Source organism: Balaenoptera borealis (assembly GCF_965194805.1).
Source record: "Balaenoptera borealis genome assembly, chromosome: 18".
Classification (NCBI taxonomy): Eukaryota; Metazoa; Chordata; class Mammalia; order Artiodactyla; family Balaenopteridae; genus Balaenoptera; species Balaenoptera borealis.
In genome coordinates this window covers 1,729,510-1,750,112 of record NC_138877.1, presented here as the reverse complement: position 1 = coordinate 1,750,112, position 20,603 = coordinate 1,729,510, and the positions used below count along the sequence as shown (strand labels likewise).

Below are 20,603 nucleotides of genomic sequence, written 5' to 3'. Positions count from 1 at the left end.
ATCCCAGACAGATCGTTTCTTCTGCAGATATTTCAATATGGGTCCTTTAAGAGTATAGACTGGGACCTCCCTGCTGGTCCAGTGGTTAAGAATCTGCCTTCCAATGCAAGGGACATGGGTTCAATCCCTGGTCGGGGAACTAAGATCCCACATGCCACAGAACAACTAAGCCCGCGTGCCACAACTAGAGAGAAGGCCGAGTGCCACAACTACCGAGCCCTCGCACCACAACTAGAGAGAAATCCGCGCCCCACGAGGAAAGATCCTGCATGCCGCAACAAAGATCCCACGTATTGCAACTAAGACCCGACGCAGCCCATAAATAAATATTAAGAAAAAAAGAGCATAGGCTAAGCTTTTAAAACAAAAACACAATGCCACCATCACACTAAAATAGCCAGTCCATGTTCATAATTTCCCAATTGTCCTGTTCATGTTCTTTTCTTTCTTTAATTAAACTTGTTATTTTGAGATAATTGTAGACACATGTAGGTGGAAGAAATAAAACAGACGTCTCGTGTGCTTTTGGCAGTTTCCCCCAATGGTAACATCTCGAAAAACTACAGTCCAAGATCTCAGCAGGACACGACACTGACACAGTCCAGATACAGAACATTTCCATCACCACCAGTATCCTGGTGGGGCCCTTTTATACCCATACCCGATACCCTCCTATTCCGATCCCACCCACTCCAGGCAACCAGTAATTTGCTCACCATTTCTCTGATTCTGTCATTTCAGGAAAGTTACATAAACGGAATCATGCAGTATGCAACCACTGGGACTGGGTTTTTTTTCTCAGCGTAATTCTCTGGAGATTCACTTGGGTCGCCGCACCAAGAGTTTGTTCCCACTGCTGGGCTGCGTGGTGGTTGCACGTTTCATTTTTGAAAAGCAGCCAAAGTGTTTTCCAGAGCAGCTGCATCATTACACACCCCCACCAGCAACATCTAAGTCACCCGGTCTTCCCTGAGCCTCGCCAGCGTTTGGTGGTGGTGTCATTTTTCATTTTAGCCATTCTTTTTTTTTTCAATAACCGGTTTTTAGATTGAAGTATAGTTGATTTACAATGTTGTGTTAGTTTCAGTTGTACAGAAAAGTGATTCAGTAATACATATATTCCTTTTCAGATTCTTTTCCATTATAGGTTATTACAAGACATTGAAATAGCTTCCCATGTCATTTTGTCATTCTGACAGGTGTGTTGCATGTGCAGTTCACAAATAGCTAATGAACTTGACCACCTTTTCATGTGCTTATTTGCCATCTCTCTGTCCTCTTCATTTCCTTCGCTCGTTCTCTAATTGGATTGTTTTTCTACTGTTGAGTTTTGAGAGATCTTTATGTACTGTAGACACAAGTCCTTGGACACAGATAGTGGTTTGTAAATATTTTTCACTCTGTGGCTTTTCTTTTCATCTTCTTAACAGGGTCTTTTGCAAAGCAATAGCTTTTCATTTTAATGTAGTCCAATTTATCATTTTTTTAATTTTATGGGTTGTGGCTTTGGTGTCAAATCTAAGAACTCTTTGCCTAGCCCTAGATTCCAAAGATTTTCTCCTATGTTTTTTCTAAAAGCTGTCTAGTTTTATGCTTTACATTGAAGTCTGTGGTCCATTTTGTGTTAATTTTTATAAAAGGTCTGAGACTTGAGGTTCACTTGTTGCCTGTTGACATCCAGCTGCCCCAGCACCATGTGATGAAAGACTCGCTTTCCTCCATTGAATGGCTTTGGCACTTTGTTAAAAATCAACTGGAGGGCTTCCCTGGTAGCGCAGTGGTTAAGAATCCGCCTGCCAGTGCAGGGGACACGGGTTCGAGCCCTGGTCCGGGAAGATCCCACATGCCACGGAGCAACAACGCCCGTGCGCCGCAACTACTGAGCCTGCGCTCTAGAGCCCGCGAGCCACGACTACTGAAGCCCGTGCGCCTAGAGCCCGTGCTCCGCAACAAGAGAAGCCACCTTAATGAGAAGCCCGTGCACTGCAACGAAGAGTAGCCCCTGCTCACTGCAACTAGAGAAAGCCCACGTGCAGCAACGAAAACCCAACGCAGCCAAAAATAAAATAAATAAATTTTTAAAAAAATCAGCTGGACATGTTTGTGTGGGGCTATTTCTGGGTTCTCTGTTCCACTGACCTCTATTCTCTCCCTCCACCAGCACCACAGTCCTGATTCTTGTGCTACATTAATGTCTTGAATGCTCGAGTGATTCTTCCCTCTTTATTCTCCTTTTTCAAATTTTTTCAGCTATTCTAGTTTCTTTCCCTTTACATATAAATTTTAGAATAATCTTGTCTATGTCTACAAAAAAATCTTGCTGTGTATTTGATAAAAATGGCATTAAACTTGTATATCAGTTTGCAGAGAATTGACATCTTTATTATGTCAAATCTTTTATCCGTATACACAGCATGTCTCTCTGTTTATTTACTCCATCTTTGATTTCTTTCATCAACATTGCATAGTTTTCAGCATATGAATCATAAAAGTTTCATTTTATGTAAAAAGTAAAAAGATTTACTTCTAAGTATTTCATTTCCTTTGAGTGATTGTGAATAGTATCGTATTTTAATTTCAGTGTCCATATGTTCATTGCCAGTATATAGAAATAAATGTTATATTTCTTGGCTTATTTGCTTGTATCCTGTGATCTTGCTGAATTCATTTAAAAGTTCTAGATTTCTGTAGTTTCCTCAGGACTTTGTGCACAGACAATCATACCATCTGCAAATAGAGATAGTTTTATCTCTTCCTTTATGATCTATGTGTCTCATATTTCTTTTTCTTGCCATGTAGCACTGGCTAGAACTTCAAGCACTATGTTGAATAGGAATGATAAAAGCAGAAATTCTTGTTCCTGATCTTAAGGGGAAAGGATTCACTATTTCACCACTAAGTACAATGTTAACTGTAGGGTTTTTGTAGATGCTCTTTATCAAGTTGAGAAAGTTCCCCTCTATTCCTATTTTTCTGAGGATTTTTATTATGAATAGGTGTTGAATTTTGTGGGAAAAAAATGTTGCATTAAATGATATGATCATGTGATTTTTCTTCTTTAGCCCATTAATATAATGGATTACCTTGACTAATCTTCATACAAAAACAACCTTGCATCCTTGAAATGAACCTCACTTGGCCATGGTGTGTAATTCTCTTTATATATTACTGAATTTCATTTGTTAATGTTTTATTAAGCCTTCTTACATCTACGTTCATGGGGGATGTTGGTCTGTAGTTTTCTTTTTTTTTTTGTATTGTCTTTGTCTGGTTTGTGTCAGGGTAATACCAGCACCACAAAATGAACTGGGAAATGGTCTTGCCTCCTCTGTCTTCTGGAATAGGTCATGCAGAACAGGTGTAATCCTTCTTTAAACATTTGGTGGAATTTCCCAGTGAAACTATCTGGGTCTGGACATTTCTTGAGAGTTTCTCTTTTACAAATGCAATATCCTTAATAGTTACAAGGATCTTAAAATTATCTATTTCATATTTGGTGAATTGTGATAGCTTGTGTTTCTTGAGGGAGTGATCCATTTCATCTAACTTGCAAACTTTGTAAGTATAGAATTGTTTATAGTACTCCTTATTATCCTTTTGATGTCTGCAGGGTCTGTAGTGATGTGCCCTGTTTGATTCCTGATACTGGTAATTTGTGTCTTCTCTCTCTCTCTTTTTTTCTCCCTTTGTCAGTCTTGCTAGAAGTTCATCAATTTTATTGTTCTTTGCAAAGAACCAGCTCTTTGTTTCATCAATTTGCTCTATTCTTTTTCTGTTTTCAATTTAATTGATTTCTGCTCTTATCTTTATTATTTTCTTTCTTTTGTTTGCTTTGGGCTTATTTTTCACTACTCTTTCTAGATTCTTGAAGTGGGAGCGTGGATTATTGACTTGAGTCTTCTCTTCTTCGCTCATGTTTGCATTCAGTGCTGTAATGCCCTATCAGCACTCCTGTAGTGTGTCTTGCAAATTTTGATACCTTGGATTTTTTATTTTCATTCAATACAATGTATTGACCCACGGTTTATTTAGAACAGTGTTTTAGTTTCCAAGTGTTCAGAAATTTTTCCGTTTTCTTTCTTTCCACTTATTATCGATTAATAATTATTGATCTCCACTTTGATCAGAGAACACACTCTATTATTTCAACTATTTTAAACGTGCTGAGGTTTTTTAATGGCCCATGTATTAAGCATGCCTTTTTATCCTGATGTTTTGGCATCTGTGGCCTTACTAACACTGGGGAGACAGCCCCTCCCAGGGCTGGCTAATTCCTAGAGACAGCAAACAACTCTTTTGTGATGCGTACTTTTCATATGCCCACCGACCAACCCAAAACCCACACCCACACCTCCTCTCTCAGGCTCTCACAGGGCTCTCACACGCCAGGCCGCTGTCCACCTGCCCTAATCACCCCAGAGCCAGGCCCCAGACAAGTCGCTGAAATGTTTGACGCTAGCCAACCCTACGCCTGTCTGCCCTGCCTCGCCTCACCTTTCCGACAGAAACCGCACTGAAGGGTCTGCCCGAGGGCCCTGCCTGTTCTGCTTCCTTCTCACCAGCTTTCAGAGCTGTTTGCTTTTATATAATTTCTAGGGGTTTTAGTTGTACTTGGCCAGGAGAATAGGAAAAAGTACATCAACCATCTTCCCAGAAGTGAAAACTCCCTTCTTTTCAAATAGCCGTTGGATCGGAATCGCTGAAATCCGCGCGCTGCGATCGGTTCACGTGTCTCTCAAGCCTCTTTAAGCTGCTGGTTCCCCTCCACCTCTTTTTATTTCCTTGCAACTTTTTTTTCTTAGAATCTGGGTCATTTGTCTCCCAGAGTTTCTCACAGCCTAGACTTTGCTGATTGTGTATTCATGGTGTTGTTTCATGTTCTTTCATCCTCATATTTGCTATAAACCAAGAGCAGGTGTGACATCAGCGTTATGCCCCAGTCTCTCTCACTGGCGTCTCTGTGCTCCCCGTCCCCGTCCCTGAGCTTCCCGCATATATCCCACCCCCACCCCCCGACCGCCCCCCTCCCCCCAGCGTCGCACGAGCTCCCTCCTCCAGCCCGTCCTCCTGGACTAGTTCAAAGTCTTCACTCCCAAGACACCCTCCCCCAGGGTCACTGTGGTGTTTGTGCTCCAAGGTCCTTGCTTCTCCGCTGGGGGCGGGGGGGGGGGGCTCCTGGACAGAGCAGGGCCAACCTGCTCACTCTGCCCCCCAAACACGTCCCTTCACACAGCGAGCACCGGTGGGTGTGGGTGTGGAATTCACTGGGGTCCTGGTCACCAGTCCTCTCTCCCCAGCTCCAGGGCAGGGCTGTGGGAAGCTCGCCCTGTGGCCTCCCGAGGGGACCTGAGGTGGCTTCCCGAGGCCCAGGGAACAACCTCCCAGCCACCAGGATTGCTGTTGCTATGGTTTCCCCACCACCAGGGACACTTAGGTGAATGCTGATGTTACAGCAGACATGGCTGCCCAAGGCCTTTTCAGGTCATTGTCAGAGGGAAAAGTTGGAGAAGTGACAGAACGCCTTGAAGTCATTCAGATGTCAGAGCACAGCAGGGAAAACTCACCACGATGAGGAACTAAATTAACTGCGAAACCACGGCCAAGAATCATTTTAAAACTAATACTGCAGACCTCAGAGACTCCATCCTTAATCAACCTCAGGAACATGAAGGTTCTCGTTAACCTAAATCGTTTCTGAGTGTGATTTATTAGACAGACACTAAAATAATTTATTTCTAGCTTTTTTGCTAATATAACTTTTAAATTTATGGATTCAGGATTAATGTGGTATTTTAAATTGTAGTTAGCACTAAGCTGTAAGTAAGTAATCATTTCTTTGTATGCCGCGTTACCCTTATTCACCGCTTATTAGCTAAGAGATTGGTTTCTATCCAAAACATAGTAATAGGGACTTCACCAGTGGCACAGTGGTTAAGAACCTGCCTGCCAATGCAGGGGACATGGGTTCGAGCCCTGGTCCGGGACAATCCCACATGCCGCGGAGCAACTAAGCCCGTGAGCCACAACTACTGAGCCTGCGTGCCACAACTACTGAAGCCCACGCGCCTAGAGCCCGTGCTCCGCAACAAGAGAAGCCACCGTAATGAGAAGCCCGTGCACTGCAACGAAGAGTAGCCCCCGCTCGCCTCAACTAGAGGAAGCCTGTGCACAGCAACGAAGACCCAACGCAGCCAAAAATAAGTGAATTAATTAATTTTTAAAAACCACATATTAATAAAACCTGAGACAGTGTCTTCTGGTCTGTCTTCTGGTCTTCAGTATCCAAATCATCAATGTTCAGAAAAAGGAAGGCCTAAGTTGAGAAGGGAATCGATTGTTTCTGGTTGAACTTCAGCCCTGAAAGGACCCGGGAATGGCCTAGATTCTGCCTAACAGTCGTGAGGAACGGACCTCTGGGTTCAGCACTCACACCAAAGAGATCCTCCTGGCAACACGCCACAGCCTCTCCCCTTCTCACCAGATACTGGGATTTGGGATTTTATCCCATTGTGCCTCCACCCTGGACACGGCAGTTCTAACCCAAACAGGAGGCAGACAGCCCTCAGGTGGAGTGAGTGTTGCGGGGTCGGGATCCCAGGTTTCCCCGGTGGCACGTCTGTCAAGACAGTGCTGAATCCAGCCACAAAATCATGAGGACAAACTAACACATATCACAGACCATGGGTTCCCAAACCCACTGGGTCAGACTGTCTGGTCCCACAGCCCAGGAATCTGCATGTTTAAGAAGCTCTTGAGCTGGTTTTTGTGCAGCCAGCCTGGTCCCACCTTCCCGTGGAGCGTCAGGTCTCGGTGTCGCTCAGAACACCCTCCCAGCTCCGCTCCAGTCTAATTCAGCCAGCTCCGGGGGGGGGGGGTCTGCACCCCAACATCCCCTCCACGGGGAGCCTCATGCTGGATTCCAGGAACACTCACAGACGCGGCATTTCAGTCAGGAGCCTTGAAAATAGCTGCGCTCTGGAAATGCAGCTGGAAGTGCTATGTCACGGCTGCAGGATGCTGAAAGCCTGCACCAACACTAGGGCCTGCTTCTCCTCTTTGCAGCCCCCGTGGACCGAAAACAAGAGTCTGCCCTTTCAGCCGCCTGTCGTCCACCCCCCAACTCCCGCCCTGGGGAAGGTGCCCTGCTGGTCACTCAGCAAACACCCTGCGGGTGGCCAGGCCCTCATCTCCTCACAGACAAACCACAATTAAAGGCGCTGATAAACACTCTTCGGGACCTGCTGTCCGTCTTTATCCCCATGCGCTCGTCTGCGTCCTCGCCTCTTTCCTGCCAGCTCTTTTGCTTTGTTCTCCTGCCGCTATCTGCTTTCTCCTCCTTTTCAAAGGGTTCTCCTTATCTTCCCCCAGAAAGACAGAAGGTCAGGAGCCAAGCCCATCACGAGGTGACAGCCCGGTGGCACGGTTTGCTCTGTCAGGGGACTGTACCTCTTGCAGGTCCAGAGCCCGGGATGTCGTTTTAACCACCATCGATGTTGGGACCACATCTTCCCTCCAAGGGTGGAGGTGGGTCGATTTCTGGCTCCAGCTGTTCCTTCCCCCAACATTTACTCCATCCTTTATGCAAAGTGAGTCCAAGGCGGGCGCCGGACTGGGTAAAAATGCTCTCACAGAGTTGTGTGATAAAGCAAACCTACAACATTCGGCACACTTCAGAATATCCAGTCGTGTGTAAACGATTCACCCAGGGACCTCTGCCTTGGATGATACCCAGAGACCCCTTCGTTTATGTTTGTGTGTTTTGTGTATCAGTTACACAGTCTACATTAGTGGTCCAAATACGTGACTTCTGCAAGTCTGTTTTGTCCTCTGGTAAATTGTAGGCAGGCTATGCTGTCCGAAAACATAGCATCCTAATAACCTAGTGCACAACGTCACACAGCCTGCAAGGGAAGACGGCTGCTTCCCACCAGACGGCGGCTGAGGTGTTGCTGCCTCAGATAAGGATGAGACCCTCCAGGCTGACCCACACCGCCTCCCCCAACCGTCCACTCTACGTACGGAGCCCCCGGACCACCAAAGAGAGGAGCCCAAGCTCCACCCTCAAGGGTTTATTTCAAAGGCAGTAAAGAAACAACAATAGGCTATCTGTCTATCGTCTCCTCTTTCCCAAACCACAATAGTCCAACTCCCACTTTTGACATTAAATACGTAACTCATTAAAATAGCCGACCTGTGACCCTGAGCATATGAGACATCAGAGCATTAAGTATGTGTACTCTTTAAGGTAAATAATTTTATTGTTAGTAAAAGACCCAGTCAGATGGTGCTGTTGCTTCTCCATCCCACGAACCCACATCCTCAGACCAGAGAGGAGCCCCGGGGAAACAAGTCTGATGGAGGAAGGCATCTTCCGGGGTCATCAGCAGCTGGGAGCTGCTGGGGGTCCTGGGGCTGTGAGCTCGCAGGGGGCACGGCAGAGGAGGGGCCGCGCTCAGGGCCTGGGTGTCTTTCCTGCTGTGACACCACTTCTCCTGAGGCCACAGTGATACGCTTTCGCCCTGGAAATGACGTTCCAACGTTTTGTGACAGAAGTCTACAGCAACCAGGACATTTTACGCTGGGACTAGCACACGTGTGAGTATGAAAACACACACGAAACAAACATTTCCTGAAGCACGACTTAACTCTTATTAAGAGCAGTGTGTTCTGATATTTCCTATTCTATTCTATTTCATTTAATTGCGAAAAAAAGGAAAGACATTTATTTCCCAGCCTATTAACGAGGTCGTGACAAGCAACACTCAAGGACAAGAATATCCATCTTTCTCCGGCGATCGTCCCGTTTCCCTGACTAGTCTTCCCAGTGCCATCTACTGGGCACTCTGGGTATTGCAAGTGCCTTTTTCCCAGCACAAAGATGTTTCAAGGATGAGGTGAAACCAGAGAACTCTATACACCAGTACAGTATGTGCTTCTTCCCCCAACGTAGAAAGGGCTCTGAAACAGTTTAAGGAGAAGTTTAGATGAATGGCTAACACACAAACCAAGCTCTGAATTCTAAGATCAAAGACACCATGTCCAATTCCCAAAGAGAATTTCCAAGCCAGAGAACAGCCACCTGACCGGGCTTGTCGGTGCAAAACTGACCCTGGAATCAGTGGTTTCCAGACAGCGACAGACCTGGGATCGTCCACACTAGCATTTCACGAAAAGCCGCTGTGGTCTAGCAATCCAACAAGGGAATCATTACTCTGCAGCCCTTTGTCAAACCTATGCCTATAATTTTTTTTTTTTTACTAAAGCAACCCATAATATGAGTGTTTACTAGACCCTAACTTATTCCAAAAGCTCTTCAAGATGATATATAACACAATATTGTTCTAACACACTAAAATGTAGAAATCTCTTTTGTTCCTTTATGAGTTGTGCAGAATTTCCTTTTTGACAACTCACCAAAGTTTACAGAATTTAATTTTTATATTCAGCAGAAGTCAATTTTCCCTACCAGTTTGCCTGGGGAGGTATAGCTTTGAATTCATTTCTGACCAACACATGCTTTTGATACAAATACATTTGGAAGCATCTTTGTAATCTCTCCACAGTCTGCTTAAATAATCATACAAGAGCTATATGGATGTATTTGCCAGTAAGAGCATATGGTCATCCAGTAAAGCCAAGGAAATCGACTTATTTTACCATGGCCTTGCAGCTAACACATCTAACAACTCAAATTTCCCCCAAATATTTTATGTACGAATATAAGAATAGAGTGAGGAAAACGGAAAGGCTTATAACAGTTTCAAATTCAAAAGTTGGAATTTTTATGACTTTAATTTGAAACTGAAGGGAAGAACAATTAAATTAGTGAAATCTGAAAGTTTCACATACTTGGAATGTAACAACTGATCTTTTTCCCTCAATTATTTGACATTAACAATTTTCAGGATACAAACGTGAGGGTGTGGGTCAAAGGTGCAGAGAGAAATCTTGTGAAATACTGTTCTCCTGTGATAATTATCCACAAAAATGTGAAAGGCCACTCCTGCTTTAAAATGATATTATCATATGTAAGTCATTATTAACAAATTATGCAGAGACTTCCAGGGGTTCTTGATATCTGCTCATTTGAGGAGGGCTGAATTTTCCCTTTTTTGCCAATTATTAATATGATTAATATTTCAACAGCAAAGTCAAGAAAGTGGCTGCAGACCCATAGCTCATGGCTCAGAGACTTCTAATGATCCCCGGACTGCCAGGTGTTAGGACGGGGGCTCCTCTCTCTCATAAGTCCCTTCTTGCCTTAAGACATTTCTGCTATCACCTTCTGTTATCACGTATGATTTGTGAGTCAGAAATTTAACTGAGACATTCTTTATGTACATTCAGACCATCCTTCCCAGGGGGAACTCAAGGGGCTGCCCCATCAGGCAGCTGGCAGGCAATCATTCATTAAAATATATTAAGAAATAGGATTTGTCTCACACTGATTTCTTGCACAATAGCAGCTTTTTTTGGCTTATTTGTAAAACAACTGTCAAATTGAAATATCAAATAGCTTTACACATTAGCATTTCCCCTTATAGCCTGACGACGGCATCACTTTATTTTTTTAATAATGATTTTTAAAAACAAATTTATTTATTTATTGCTGCGTTGTGTCTTCATTGCTGCGCGTGGGCTTTCTCTAGTTGCGGCGAGCGGGGGCTACTCTTCATTGTGGTGCGCGGGCTTCTCACTGCGGTGGCTTCTCTCATTTCGGAGCACAGGCTCTAGGCGCGTGGGCTTCAGTAGTTGTGGCTCGTGGGCTCTAGAGCGCAGGCTCAGTAGTTGTGGTGCACAGGCTCAGTTGCTCCGCAGCATGTGGGATCTTCGCGGACCAGGGCTCGAACCTGTGTCCCCTGTATTGGCAGATGGATTCTTAACCACCGCGCCACCAGCGATGTCCCTGCACCACTTTAAATACCTGCATAAAAGTTCAGCTCAATTTTGAATGCCTGGGATTTGTCTGCTTGCTACTAAGTACATATGTAAAACCCTTAGTCACACATATCTCTGACACTGTGAGGTGACAGGTGCAGCTGTAACAGATACCTACCAGTTTAGTCATCAATATTTACTCAATGATAGGCTGACCTTCCCTGAAAAGGGCCAGTCCTCTGTATCAGCTTCACTCAAGACATACCCAGGAGACACCAGAGTTCTTCCATAAAACCGAGTCCAAAACTATGCTCTATCTTGCTTGGTGCCTAGTTAATGAGGCCGGAGAGGTGTGCCCATCGGGCTGGGGAGGCTGAAGAGCAGGGCAGGACGGGTCAGCCTTCTCTGGGGGCTGTTATGTTAAAAGACGAAGACCTGAAAATGAAGGCTTATTTTCTTTCTTTTTTAAAAAATTTATTTATTTATTTATTTATTTATTTTGGGGGGCGTTGGGTCTTCGTTGCTGTGCGCAGGCTTTCTCTACTTATGGCAAGCAAGGGCTACTCTTCGTTGCGGAGCACGGGCTCTAGGCTCCGTGTGGGCTTCAGTACCTGTGGCACGCGGGCTCAGTAGTTGTCGCGCACAGGCTTTGTTGCTCTGTGGCATGTGGGATCTCCCCGGACCAGGGATCAAACCCGTGTCCCCAGCATTGGCAGGTGGGTTCTTAACCACTGAGCCACCAGGGAAGTCCCTGAGGCTTATTTTCAATGTTTACATATAACAAAGTAATGCTTTTAACCAAAAATAATGCAGCAATATGATTGTGCTATTCACAAAATAATTACAGGATTTTTAAAACATTAATCTGTGGTGTGATCTGCTAAGTGCATATACATCTAAGCTCGTGTGGCGATAACTTCAAATGTCCAGACGTGAGACCCTTTTTCCATCTTACCCTCCCTCCCCTCCTCTGCTCTGGAGGACACAGAAATACCTCCATGAGATTTCCTGCCCTATCGGAATCCGAGTCTGGTTGGGAAGAAAACACCAGTGCACAGAAAACACCAGAAGTCACACCAAACAGAAGAAAATCAAGTGCTGCGTTGTAGTTAAGACTTAAGAGCTGTAGGGGTTCTAACTATAAATCCTAAAATATAGAGCGGCTAGGACATTCAATTAGCCAGCAATACACTGTCAGTCATTATGCAAATCAGGAGAATAAGGGGAAACAGGAAAAGGAAGTTGAACAGCAACCTGCAATCATGATATAGACACGGAAAAGGCAAGGGGAAATTCTTCAGCGGGGGAAAGCGAGTCAGCTTTCAATGTCCAAACCACCTTTACCAGCTAGCTTCCTGCAAAGATTCCGGACACTTCCTTCACTCCAACCCCAGAGCCCCACAGACCGATGCCCTGACAACCTGAAGGGCGTTCCCCGCCCCCCAGCTCCCAGGAGGCTCAGGCCAGGATGGTTCCTCCAGGCCACCCACCTTTGCCTTGTAATTTCCAACCAGCCGATTCAGCACATCTCTCAGATGGGCCTTGTAGGGCTTTGTCTGTTCATGAACAGACACTCCTTCCCAGACTAAGACCTGGGGCTGGAAGGTGGGGTAGTGACAGGGGGACAAACTCAGGTTCACCCAGCAAGAATGGCCTAAACTGGCCCGTGGCGATGGGGTGCAACTTTTAAAAGGGAAATTCAGTACCTTTACGCTAATGTTCGCAATCACGGGAAGCCCATTTCTAAGGCCACATCTGCCCTGTCAGGGTGAATCATCTCTGCTCAACTTAAAACCGACCTAAGTGAAGCCAAGCGTGGGAGCGAGCACGCCTGCACCTCAGGGCTGGCCTCTTTGCAGGAATCCTGGGGCGAGGTTCCTGCCCCCCATGCGGGACACGGTTCCCCAGACGCGGCCCACTCTTGCGATTTTAATTCTCCATCCACTTGCTTTGTGAATGGCAAAATACCCAGCCACATGTGAACAATGAAACCTTGTGATCCGAGATCCAGCTTCCGGGAGAGGAACGAGCTTCCCAGGGAGCCTCATCCAGAAATCCCCAAAGCGCGCCCCTTCCAGACGTGTGTGCAGGGGAAGGGGTCGGTAGCCTTCATTAAGGGGGGGCCCCCACCCCGAACTGAGTAGCCTCCTTGCGATTTCTCAGCCGTGGGAGGAGGAGGACGTGGGCAGGGCCCGGGGGCACCCTCTGATGGGGCGCAGGGCTGGGCCAGCGCGCAGGGTCCCTGGCGCCGGCCTTGTGTCCTCACCACGTCCAACCCCGGCCCTTGGCACGTAGTTGAAAGTGATCGAATCAAACACGAACTCAAGGAGACGTTCGTTAAGTTTGCCTGCGAGGTTTGGGGGAGAAAGGAGCAGGTCCTTGGCCAAGCCCGGCGGTGCCCCCTCCTCGCCCACCGTGAAGCCACATTCCCAGGAGGGAACCGGCCCAGGGCAACCGCGGTGCCGCGGGGGGAGCCTCGCGCGGAACCGGACCTCCGGCCTGAACTTACTCTTCAAATAAGAAAAAATTAAAAATAAATATTAAACCAGAGCTTTGACTACGACAGTACTCTTGAACCGGTCCAAGTAGAAATAACAACAACAGCAACGACAACGATCCTTTAACCTCACCCTCTCCCCAAAAACGCAGGGAGCCGAGGCTCAGCGTCGCCCCGCTCGGACCCGGGCGGCCGGGGGGCTGGGGGCGCGGGGATCCGGGGTGCTCGGGGGACTCGGGGACACGGGGAAGCGCTGAGGACCCGGGGCTGGTGCGCCCCGCCCGCGGCGCTGGGGGCGGCCGGACGCCGAGGAGCCGCCCCCTCCCGGACTTTCTCAACAGCTCCGTGGAAGAGGCGGGGTGCCGGGCGCAGTTAAAAGGCGCCGACGAGCGCACAGGTGTCCAAGGCCCGAGCGCCCAGTGCGCCGCGCTCTCCCGACTCCGAACCGATAGCGGCGCCTCCGCCGCCCCCCGCGACCCCTCGCCGCCGCCGCCGCTCCGGCCCCGCCGCGCGCTCCGCGAGACCCCGGGAAGTCCGCCCCGCCCGTGCGCCCCGCTCCAGTAGGTAAGGCTGGCGCCCACTCTCGGCTCCTCGGGACGGCTGGGGGCTGCGGACCCGGCGGGGAGAGACCCCCGGAGGCCTGGAGCTGTGGGACCCTCGGGGAGGGACCCGGGTCCCCCGGGCTGGATCCGGCGCGCACCGAGGCCCCGCGCCGCCGGGTCCCGGGCAGTGGCGACAGCGGCGCTGGGGCGCAGGGCGGGTGGCGATCGCGAGCTCCTGGCCGGGAGCTCCTCGGGCCGAGTCTGGGGTTGGACCCGGCCGACCCCGCGGTGCGCAGCGCGCGGACTGGCCCGGAGCCGGGGCCGCGCGGGGAAGGAGGGCCGGACAGGTGCGCGGCCGCCGATCCGCCTGGCGGTCGGCCTGGTTCCTCCGGGGAGAGCCTGGCACAGACGCCGGCGCGCTTCGCCTGCCGCCACCAGGAGCCTCTCCACCAGGAGCCTCTCCACCAGGAGCCTCGACGTGGCCGAAGGGTTCGCTCAGACAGGGAAGTCCATCCCGTGGGTTAAGCGGAAGCTTAACCTGGAGGAAACTGACCTTTGCCTCCTGACGCCGCTTTGCCGCCCCGCACAGCCGGATCGAGTCCGCGCTGGGGTTGCCTGTTTTTCTCCTGCAAATTCGAGAGCGGCGTTTCCAGGGGGCGGTGCGGTCGGGGGGCAGGCGGGGTGGGGGGCGGCTTTCGGGGCGCCGGTCACAAACCGGGGAGCCGTGCTCTAGGGCCGGCTGCGTCGGCCCTGGACGTCCCCTACTGGACAGGGAAGAAGCCTAACCCGTCCTCCAGCTTCCTGAGAGCTGGCCCCTGCGGCCGTCCCCCGGGACTCTCTCGAGATGGGTGGCGACAGCCGTGTCCCCATTTGCCCTTTGAGTCGGGGTCGGAAGTAGTGTGCGGCCGGTCACAATTACAGACACGGGGGGGACGGGGGTGGGGGGGGGTCTGTGGGCCAAAGGGCCACCATCAGCAGAAGTAAGGACTGCGAAGCTAAGGGTAAGGGATCCCTTTTGCCCCTTCTGGAAGCTAGTGCTTCACCCAGCAGCCTCCCGGCAGGACAGAACCAGCTCCCCTGCCCCCGACCCCACCCCCGCAGGTGTGGGCCGGCCAGGAAGGGCGGGGGCCAGCACCCCACAACCCCGCCGCTCACAGTGGAGAGCAGTTTCATCCCGCTGGGTCGGTCCGCCTCTCCCTATTACCCTAGCCCATCGGAATCCAACTTTAATTTGCTCCTCTTCCTAAAGGATCTTTAGAACAGGTAGCTGCAGCCCAACCAGGAGCTTTAAACAACAACAGTATAGGGTTTACTTGGAACTGTCTTCTTCTCAGCCGCTGCTGACTGGACTGGTTTGAGGGGTGTGGGTCGTGCACTTGGCACTGACCTCACCCCAGATTTTTAGCCAGATGTACTGATACACGCCAGACGGTCTGTTTCTGTGAGTGTCCTGTTTCCACTTAGTAAGTGCCAGCAAAGAACTGGAGGGTCTGATTTCACAAGAGCTTTGAGCACGCTGCTAGGGCAGGATGGACCAGGTGCAGAACCTAAGGCCTCCTGGACCGTCTGTATTTAAGGGTCAGGGCTGAGCCCAGAGCAGACCTTTTCCCAGTGATGTTTCTCTCTTTCGAGCTGAGCTGGCTGAGCATTTCACGAGGATGTCTCAACGCTCGTAGCTCTCCTGCCCTGACCCTTCTCGTGTCTCTGCTGTGTCCTCTGAACGAGGTGGCCTTGGATGGTTTCAGCCAGACCTCGGTGCCCCCAGCAGCGCCCCAGAGGCAAGCAGGGCGATCAGACTCTCCCCAGCCTGCTCGGGAAGCCCATCGGGAAACAGGACCCGACTTGCTCAGAGTAAGGAGAGCACTAAGCTTTTAAGTAAGAGAAGCAGGAGGACTGAGAACCAGTTTGGAAGGGGTGGACGCAGATTACTCATCAGATTGTGGAGGGTGGGGTCTTGTTTAAAAGAGGCTTGATTGAGACAGACAGGTGTGACTCTAAGTACATGAAGACCGTTCATACCCTGGGATGAAGAGGCCACTGGCTGGTGGAAGGTGAGCGCACAGGCGTCCCAGGTCCCTTCAATAGGCAGCACATCACCCAGCAGCGTCGGTACTGACCTTCAGTACCGGGAGGGATGCCTGCTAGGGCCAGTCCCTGGGGAATCACCGAGTTAAACTGTGTCACTTTTTTTTTTACGATGCACCCCTTTAGAAACACTTCTAAGTTAAAACCATAGCCCATGATAAAAATGCACCGTCGCAACACTTTTCAAACCTGAGTACTAACCGATCGGTCAGTCCCAACAGGACAGCAAGGACCCCAATCTGTACACAGAACGGTCACAAAAACCCACGCACACAGGGACTCTTCTCCATGGAAGGACCATCTCTAACCTGCCCCCTTTCATATAGAGAAAGGAAGTGAAGCCCTTTGGGAAACATGAAACGTGGATTTTACCACTGGGGACAATCATTTCACTGCTGCATCCCACGTCCATGAAAATGAATTGAAATAAGTGAAGGAAAGAGGTGCTGCCGGGAGACTTGGCCTCTCGGCCTTGAAGGCGAGGTCGTCCCCGGCTGGCACGAGGCCAGGGTTCCGTCCAGAACAAGCCCTTGGGAGCGCTGAATGCCGTCGGAGGGTTGGGGGGACCCGCTCAGGGGTTCGGTCAGCGCCTCCAGCAGGGCCCTGCGTCGGCGCGCATGTTTGCCGGGGTGCCCCACCCCACGTGTTGATTGTGTGCTACGGACCGGGTGCACTACTCAGCTGAACATACCCCTCTTTACTAGAGAACGCGTTCCAGGTGTTCTGCGCACTACACGGGTAACCCTAGGCCAGAAGGGGTTGGTTTGTTTTCCTCTTGTTGGGTGAGGTAGTGTGAGAACTGGCATTTGTTCGGGAAGGGATCTCTGGGCGCTCACTTGCCCGGACCCAGCAAGCCCCCCACGAGCCGGTCCTGCCTGGTCCCCTCCATGTGGTGTCACTTTGTCTTTTCCAGCGCAAACTGCCCGGACGAGAAGATGGACTGGGGCACGTTGCAGACGATCTTGGGGGGCGTGAACAAGCACTCCACCAGCATCGGGAAGATCTGGCTCACCGTCATCTTCATCTTCCGCGTCATGATCCTCGTGGTGGCCGCGAAGGAGGTGTGGGGAGATGAGCAGGCCGACTTCGTGTGCAACACCCTGCAGCCCGGGTGCAAGAATGTGTGCTACGACCACTACTTCCCCGTGTCCCACATCCGGCTCTGGGCGCTGCAGCTCATCTTCGTGTCCACGCCGGCCCTGCTGGTGGCCATGCACGTGGCCCACTACAGACACGAGAAGAAGAGGAAATTCATGAAGGGAGAGATAAAGAGTGAATTTAAAGACATCGAAGAGATCAAAAGCCAGAAGGTCCGAATCGAAGGGTCGCTGTGGTGGACCTACACTGGCAGCATCTTCTTCCGAATCATCTTCGAGGCCTCCTTCACGTACGTCTTCTACGTCATGTACGACGGCTTCTCCATGCAGCGTCTGGTGAAATGCAACGCGTGGCCTTGCCCTAACACGGTGGACTGCTTCGTGTCCAGGCCCACGGAGAAGACCGTCTTCACGGTTTTCATGATCGCCGTGTCTGGAATTTGCATCCTGCTCAATGTCACTGAATTGTGTTACTTGCTGATTAGATATTGTTCCAGAAAGTCCAAAAAACCAGTGTAACACGGTAGCCAGCTTTAGATAAAAGAGGGCATGAGAGGATGGGGCACTCTGTGCTCAGCTGTGGGGCACAGTCACCCGCGTCTCCCAGGTCCAGCGTCTCGTCTTCAAGGCCGCCTTTGACCCCCTGTAGGTCTCACGTGCGACCCCAGCTGCCCCCAGAGGCTGCCCTCCTGCGAGTGTCCGAGCCTCTGCTGCTCTCTGAAATCGGCCCGGTGAGGCCCGAGCCAACAGTACTTCCCTATTTCAGACAAAGGATACGGCGTTTGTCTTCCTTTCTTTGAGGAAAGGAGAGAAACGCCAGGGCCTGAAGACGACGCTGAGGTCTGCTTGATCCCCTTAGGGCTACCTTTGCCATTTCCCTTGAATTAAAGGTAAACATGAGAATACTGGGTTTTTTATTTGCTTTGACGTTTTAGTCTTTAACAGTGGACGAGGTTACCTAATGCTTCAAACTCTGTTATACTTTTTTAAGTGAAAATTTTAAATGAGATATGTTCTTTTGATCTACAAGGAACCATTCATTGTACGTTCCTCTAATTTCGAAGGCTCAGATCATGATATGTAAAGGGAAGGGTCTTCTAATTTCGAAGGCTCAGATCATGATGTGTAAACGGTGTGTAATTAGATGCTGTCCGTGAATTTAAATATGGCCTTTCAGGTACGAATGGTTTGCAGTGCCACCAAGAGGCTGTCCGTTGTATGAATTGTGGTGTGTGCTACATGGAAGTATTTCAGCTTCTCTCAAGTGAAACAAACTAGAAGTCCTTAGTGATGGCTTTTCATAGCAAACGGCCTCATTTCAAAAGCTTAGATGTCATTTTGTATGAGAAATACAGATTGGATGTACCACCAGCTACTACCAACGGTGGGTTGCCTCAAGACACCCTCAGTTCCCCTACGACGTTGCCTTTTCCACTCCCATGGTCCACGGGAAGAATACTGACTTAAAGAGATTGCTTGGGAGTATTTTATTGCCACAGTACAATTTAATGGTGCAGAACAAAATGGCAAAATTGGGGGGGGGTAGTTACTGTTTCTAAAGAACAGATGGAAAAACTAGACCCTAAATTCTGACAATTAAAAATGAGTTTCATCTACTTCAAAGGTTTGTTTGCTTCCCTTTTCAGCATCCAGGTTTTTTAAGTGACAACAGAATTAATAGACTCTTTTTAAAAATAGAAACTAGGGTTTAGATAACTATTTAGCAGTTCTATAAGACAAATCGAATCCTAATATTATCATGATGCTTGACATGGTTTCCAAAAAATGGTACTCAGCATACTTCGATGAGAGTAAAGATTTTCCTGTTGCCAAGAATAGCATTATAAAAACATTTTGTAATAATAAATAATAGCTTTAACTACATACTTGTAACTAAAATAATTTTGTCATATCTCAGAAGTCATTTAAATATTAAAATATAATTAATTCACATAATAGTTATTTAAAATCTATTACAGTTTTTAATACAATAGCAGCTTTTAATTTCACCTATAGCCAGTTTTGTAAGAGTGTGTTAATATTTTATATTTCATAACACTAAATGGGTAAATTACCACGGTGTCTGTCCGCGATTCTGGGATTCTTCCACCCCAGTTACAGAAAAGCCTGTCACCAGAAAGACTGACGGGGAAGGGAGAAAGAAGGATGATTCCTACCCCGCCCCACGCTCACCGCTACAGGGTTTCTGAGGAACACGCACAGTGTGGGATATGGATTGCTTTGCTGCTTGGAGGATGCTGAGTTGGGGTCACATGACCAGTCTGGCTCCTAGAAGAATTATTAAAACACTTTAAAATATTATTCACGGTCAAGGTTGGCTGAGGCATGAGAAAAATTCTGTCAGGTGTCTTTTCTATGGGGTTTTCTACAGGATTTCATACAAATGCACGTTTGTATATAAGCACAACTGGTCTTAGAAACTGTTTTCTGTTCCGGGAGCCCTTTCCCATCCCTGTGTGTGGCCTGATGGCCCCGGCACCCTCCCAAGACAGCCAGCAACAGGCCCGTGGTCTGAACCTTCATCCAGGGACCTGAAAGCATTTTACACATCAGTAATTACGAGTGTTTTTATAAGGAGCCATACGCTTTTTAGATGAGTTTTTTTTTTTTTTTTTGGCTGCGCCGTGCAGCGTGTGGGATCTTACTTCCCCAACTAGGAATCGAACCCCTGCCCTTGGCAGTGAGAGCACGGAGTCCTAACCACTGGACCGCCAGGGAAGTCCTTAGATGGATTTAAAAGGACAAAAAGCAGTCAACTTTCCTCCAGGTGATAGAGAACGGATAAGAAATGGTCCCCGGCCACCTTCCAGGGTGCCCTACACACAGCCTGTCACGGGAGCACGTGACTTTTTAAATAGATGTGCTCACTTACAAGCTATGAAGATTATTACTCTCGGGTATTAAAAGACTGGGTTGAAATAACTACAGATGACTACTGACCACTTTTAAGAACTTAAGAGACAGGCTTGGGGCTTCCCTGGTGGCACAGTGGTTGAGAGTCTGCCTGCCAGTGCAGGGGACACAGGTTTGAGCCCTGGTCCGGGAAGGTCCCACATGCCGCGGAGCAACTAAGCCCGTGCGCCACAACTACTGAGCCCCCGCTCTCTGCAACTAGAGAAAGCCCGCCTGCAGCAATAAAGACCCAACGCAGCCAAAAATAAATAAAAATAAAATAAATAAATTTAAAAAAAAAAAAAAAAAAAAAGAGACAGGCTTGGCCACATGCCTGAAAATTAGAGCTTGAACTCTGGAAATGATCGTCCTGAGTCTATATCTCAAACCATCCACTTACAACTTGTAGTAGGTACGAGAAAGCTCTGTTTTGTTTGGTTTTGCTTTGGGTCGCGCCGTGTGGCTTGCGGGATCTTAGTTCCCTGACCAGGGATAGAACCCGGGCGCCTGCAGTGGAAGTGCTGAGTCCTAACCACTGGACCGCCAGGGAAGTCCCTGTTTTATTTTTAACGATTCCACCAAAGTTCTGTG

The 20,603-nt window shown here is 48.8% G+C and overlaps 1 protein-coding gene and 1 long non-coding RNA gene across 4 annotated transcripts; one reads left to right on the top strand and one right to left on the bottom strand.

Annotated features, from left to right (window-relative positions):
- Positions 1–10,561: 10,561 nt before the first annotated feature.
- On the bottom strand, positions 10,562–14,567 carry LOC309615423. The gene is made up of 2 exons (XR_014236814.1): positions 14,471–14,567; positions 10,562–10,924 (listed from the first exon to the last, which is right to left on the bottom strand). It is a non-coding gene; the product is annotated as an uncharacterized lncRNA (long non-coding RNA).
- GJB2 (gap junction protein beta 2) lies at positions 13,741–18,002 on the top strand. Of its 3 annotated transcripts, none has more exons than XM_082364983.1 (2): positions 13,741–13,939; positions 16,916–18,002. In XM_082364983.1, the coding sequence occupies exon 2, from the start codon at positions 16,938–16,940 to the stop codon at positions 17,616–17,618; it is 681 nt and encodes a 226-aa protein (XP_082221109.1). In that variant the 5' UTR covers positions 13,741–13,939; positions 16,916–16,937; the 3' UTR covers positions 17,619–18,002. The 3 variants fall into 3 exon arrangements, with proteins under 3 accessions (XP_082221109.1, XP_082221108.1, XP_082221107.1); XM_082364982.1 differs by having other exon boundaries at positions 13,742–13,935; XM_082364981.1 differs by lacking the exon at positions 13,741–13,939 and adding an exon at positions 15,808–15,968.
- The last annotated feature ends 2,601 nt before the right edge of the window (positions 18,003–20,603 follow it).

What these genes read in the sequence shown, in the direction of transcription:
- GJB2 (XM_082364981.1), top strand. Translation starts at nt 15,943, where the DNA reads ATGAAGAGGCCACTGGCTGGTGGAAG. An exon ending in AGGCCACTGGCTGGTGGAAG is followed by an intron (nt 15,969 to 16,915) that starts GTGAGCGCACAG and finishes TGTCTTTTCCAG; the next exon opens with CGCAAACTGCCCGGACGAGA.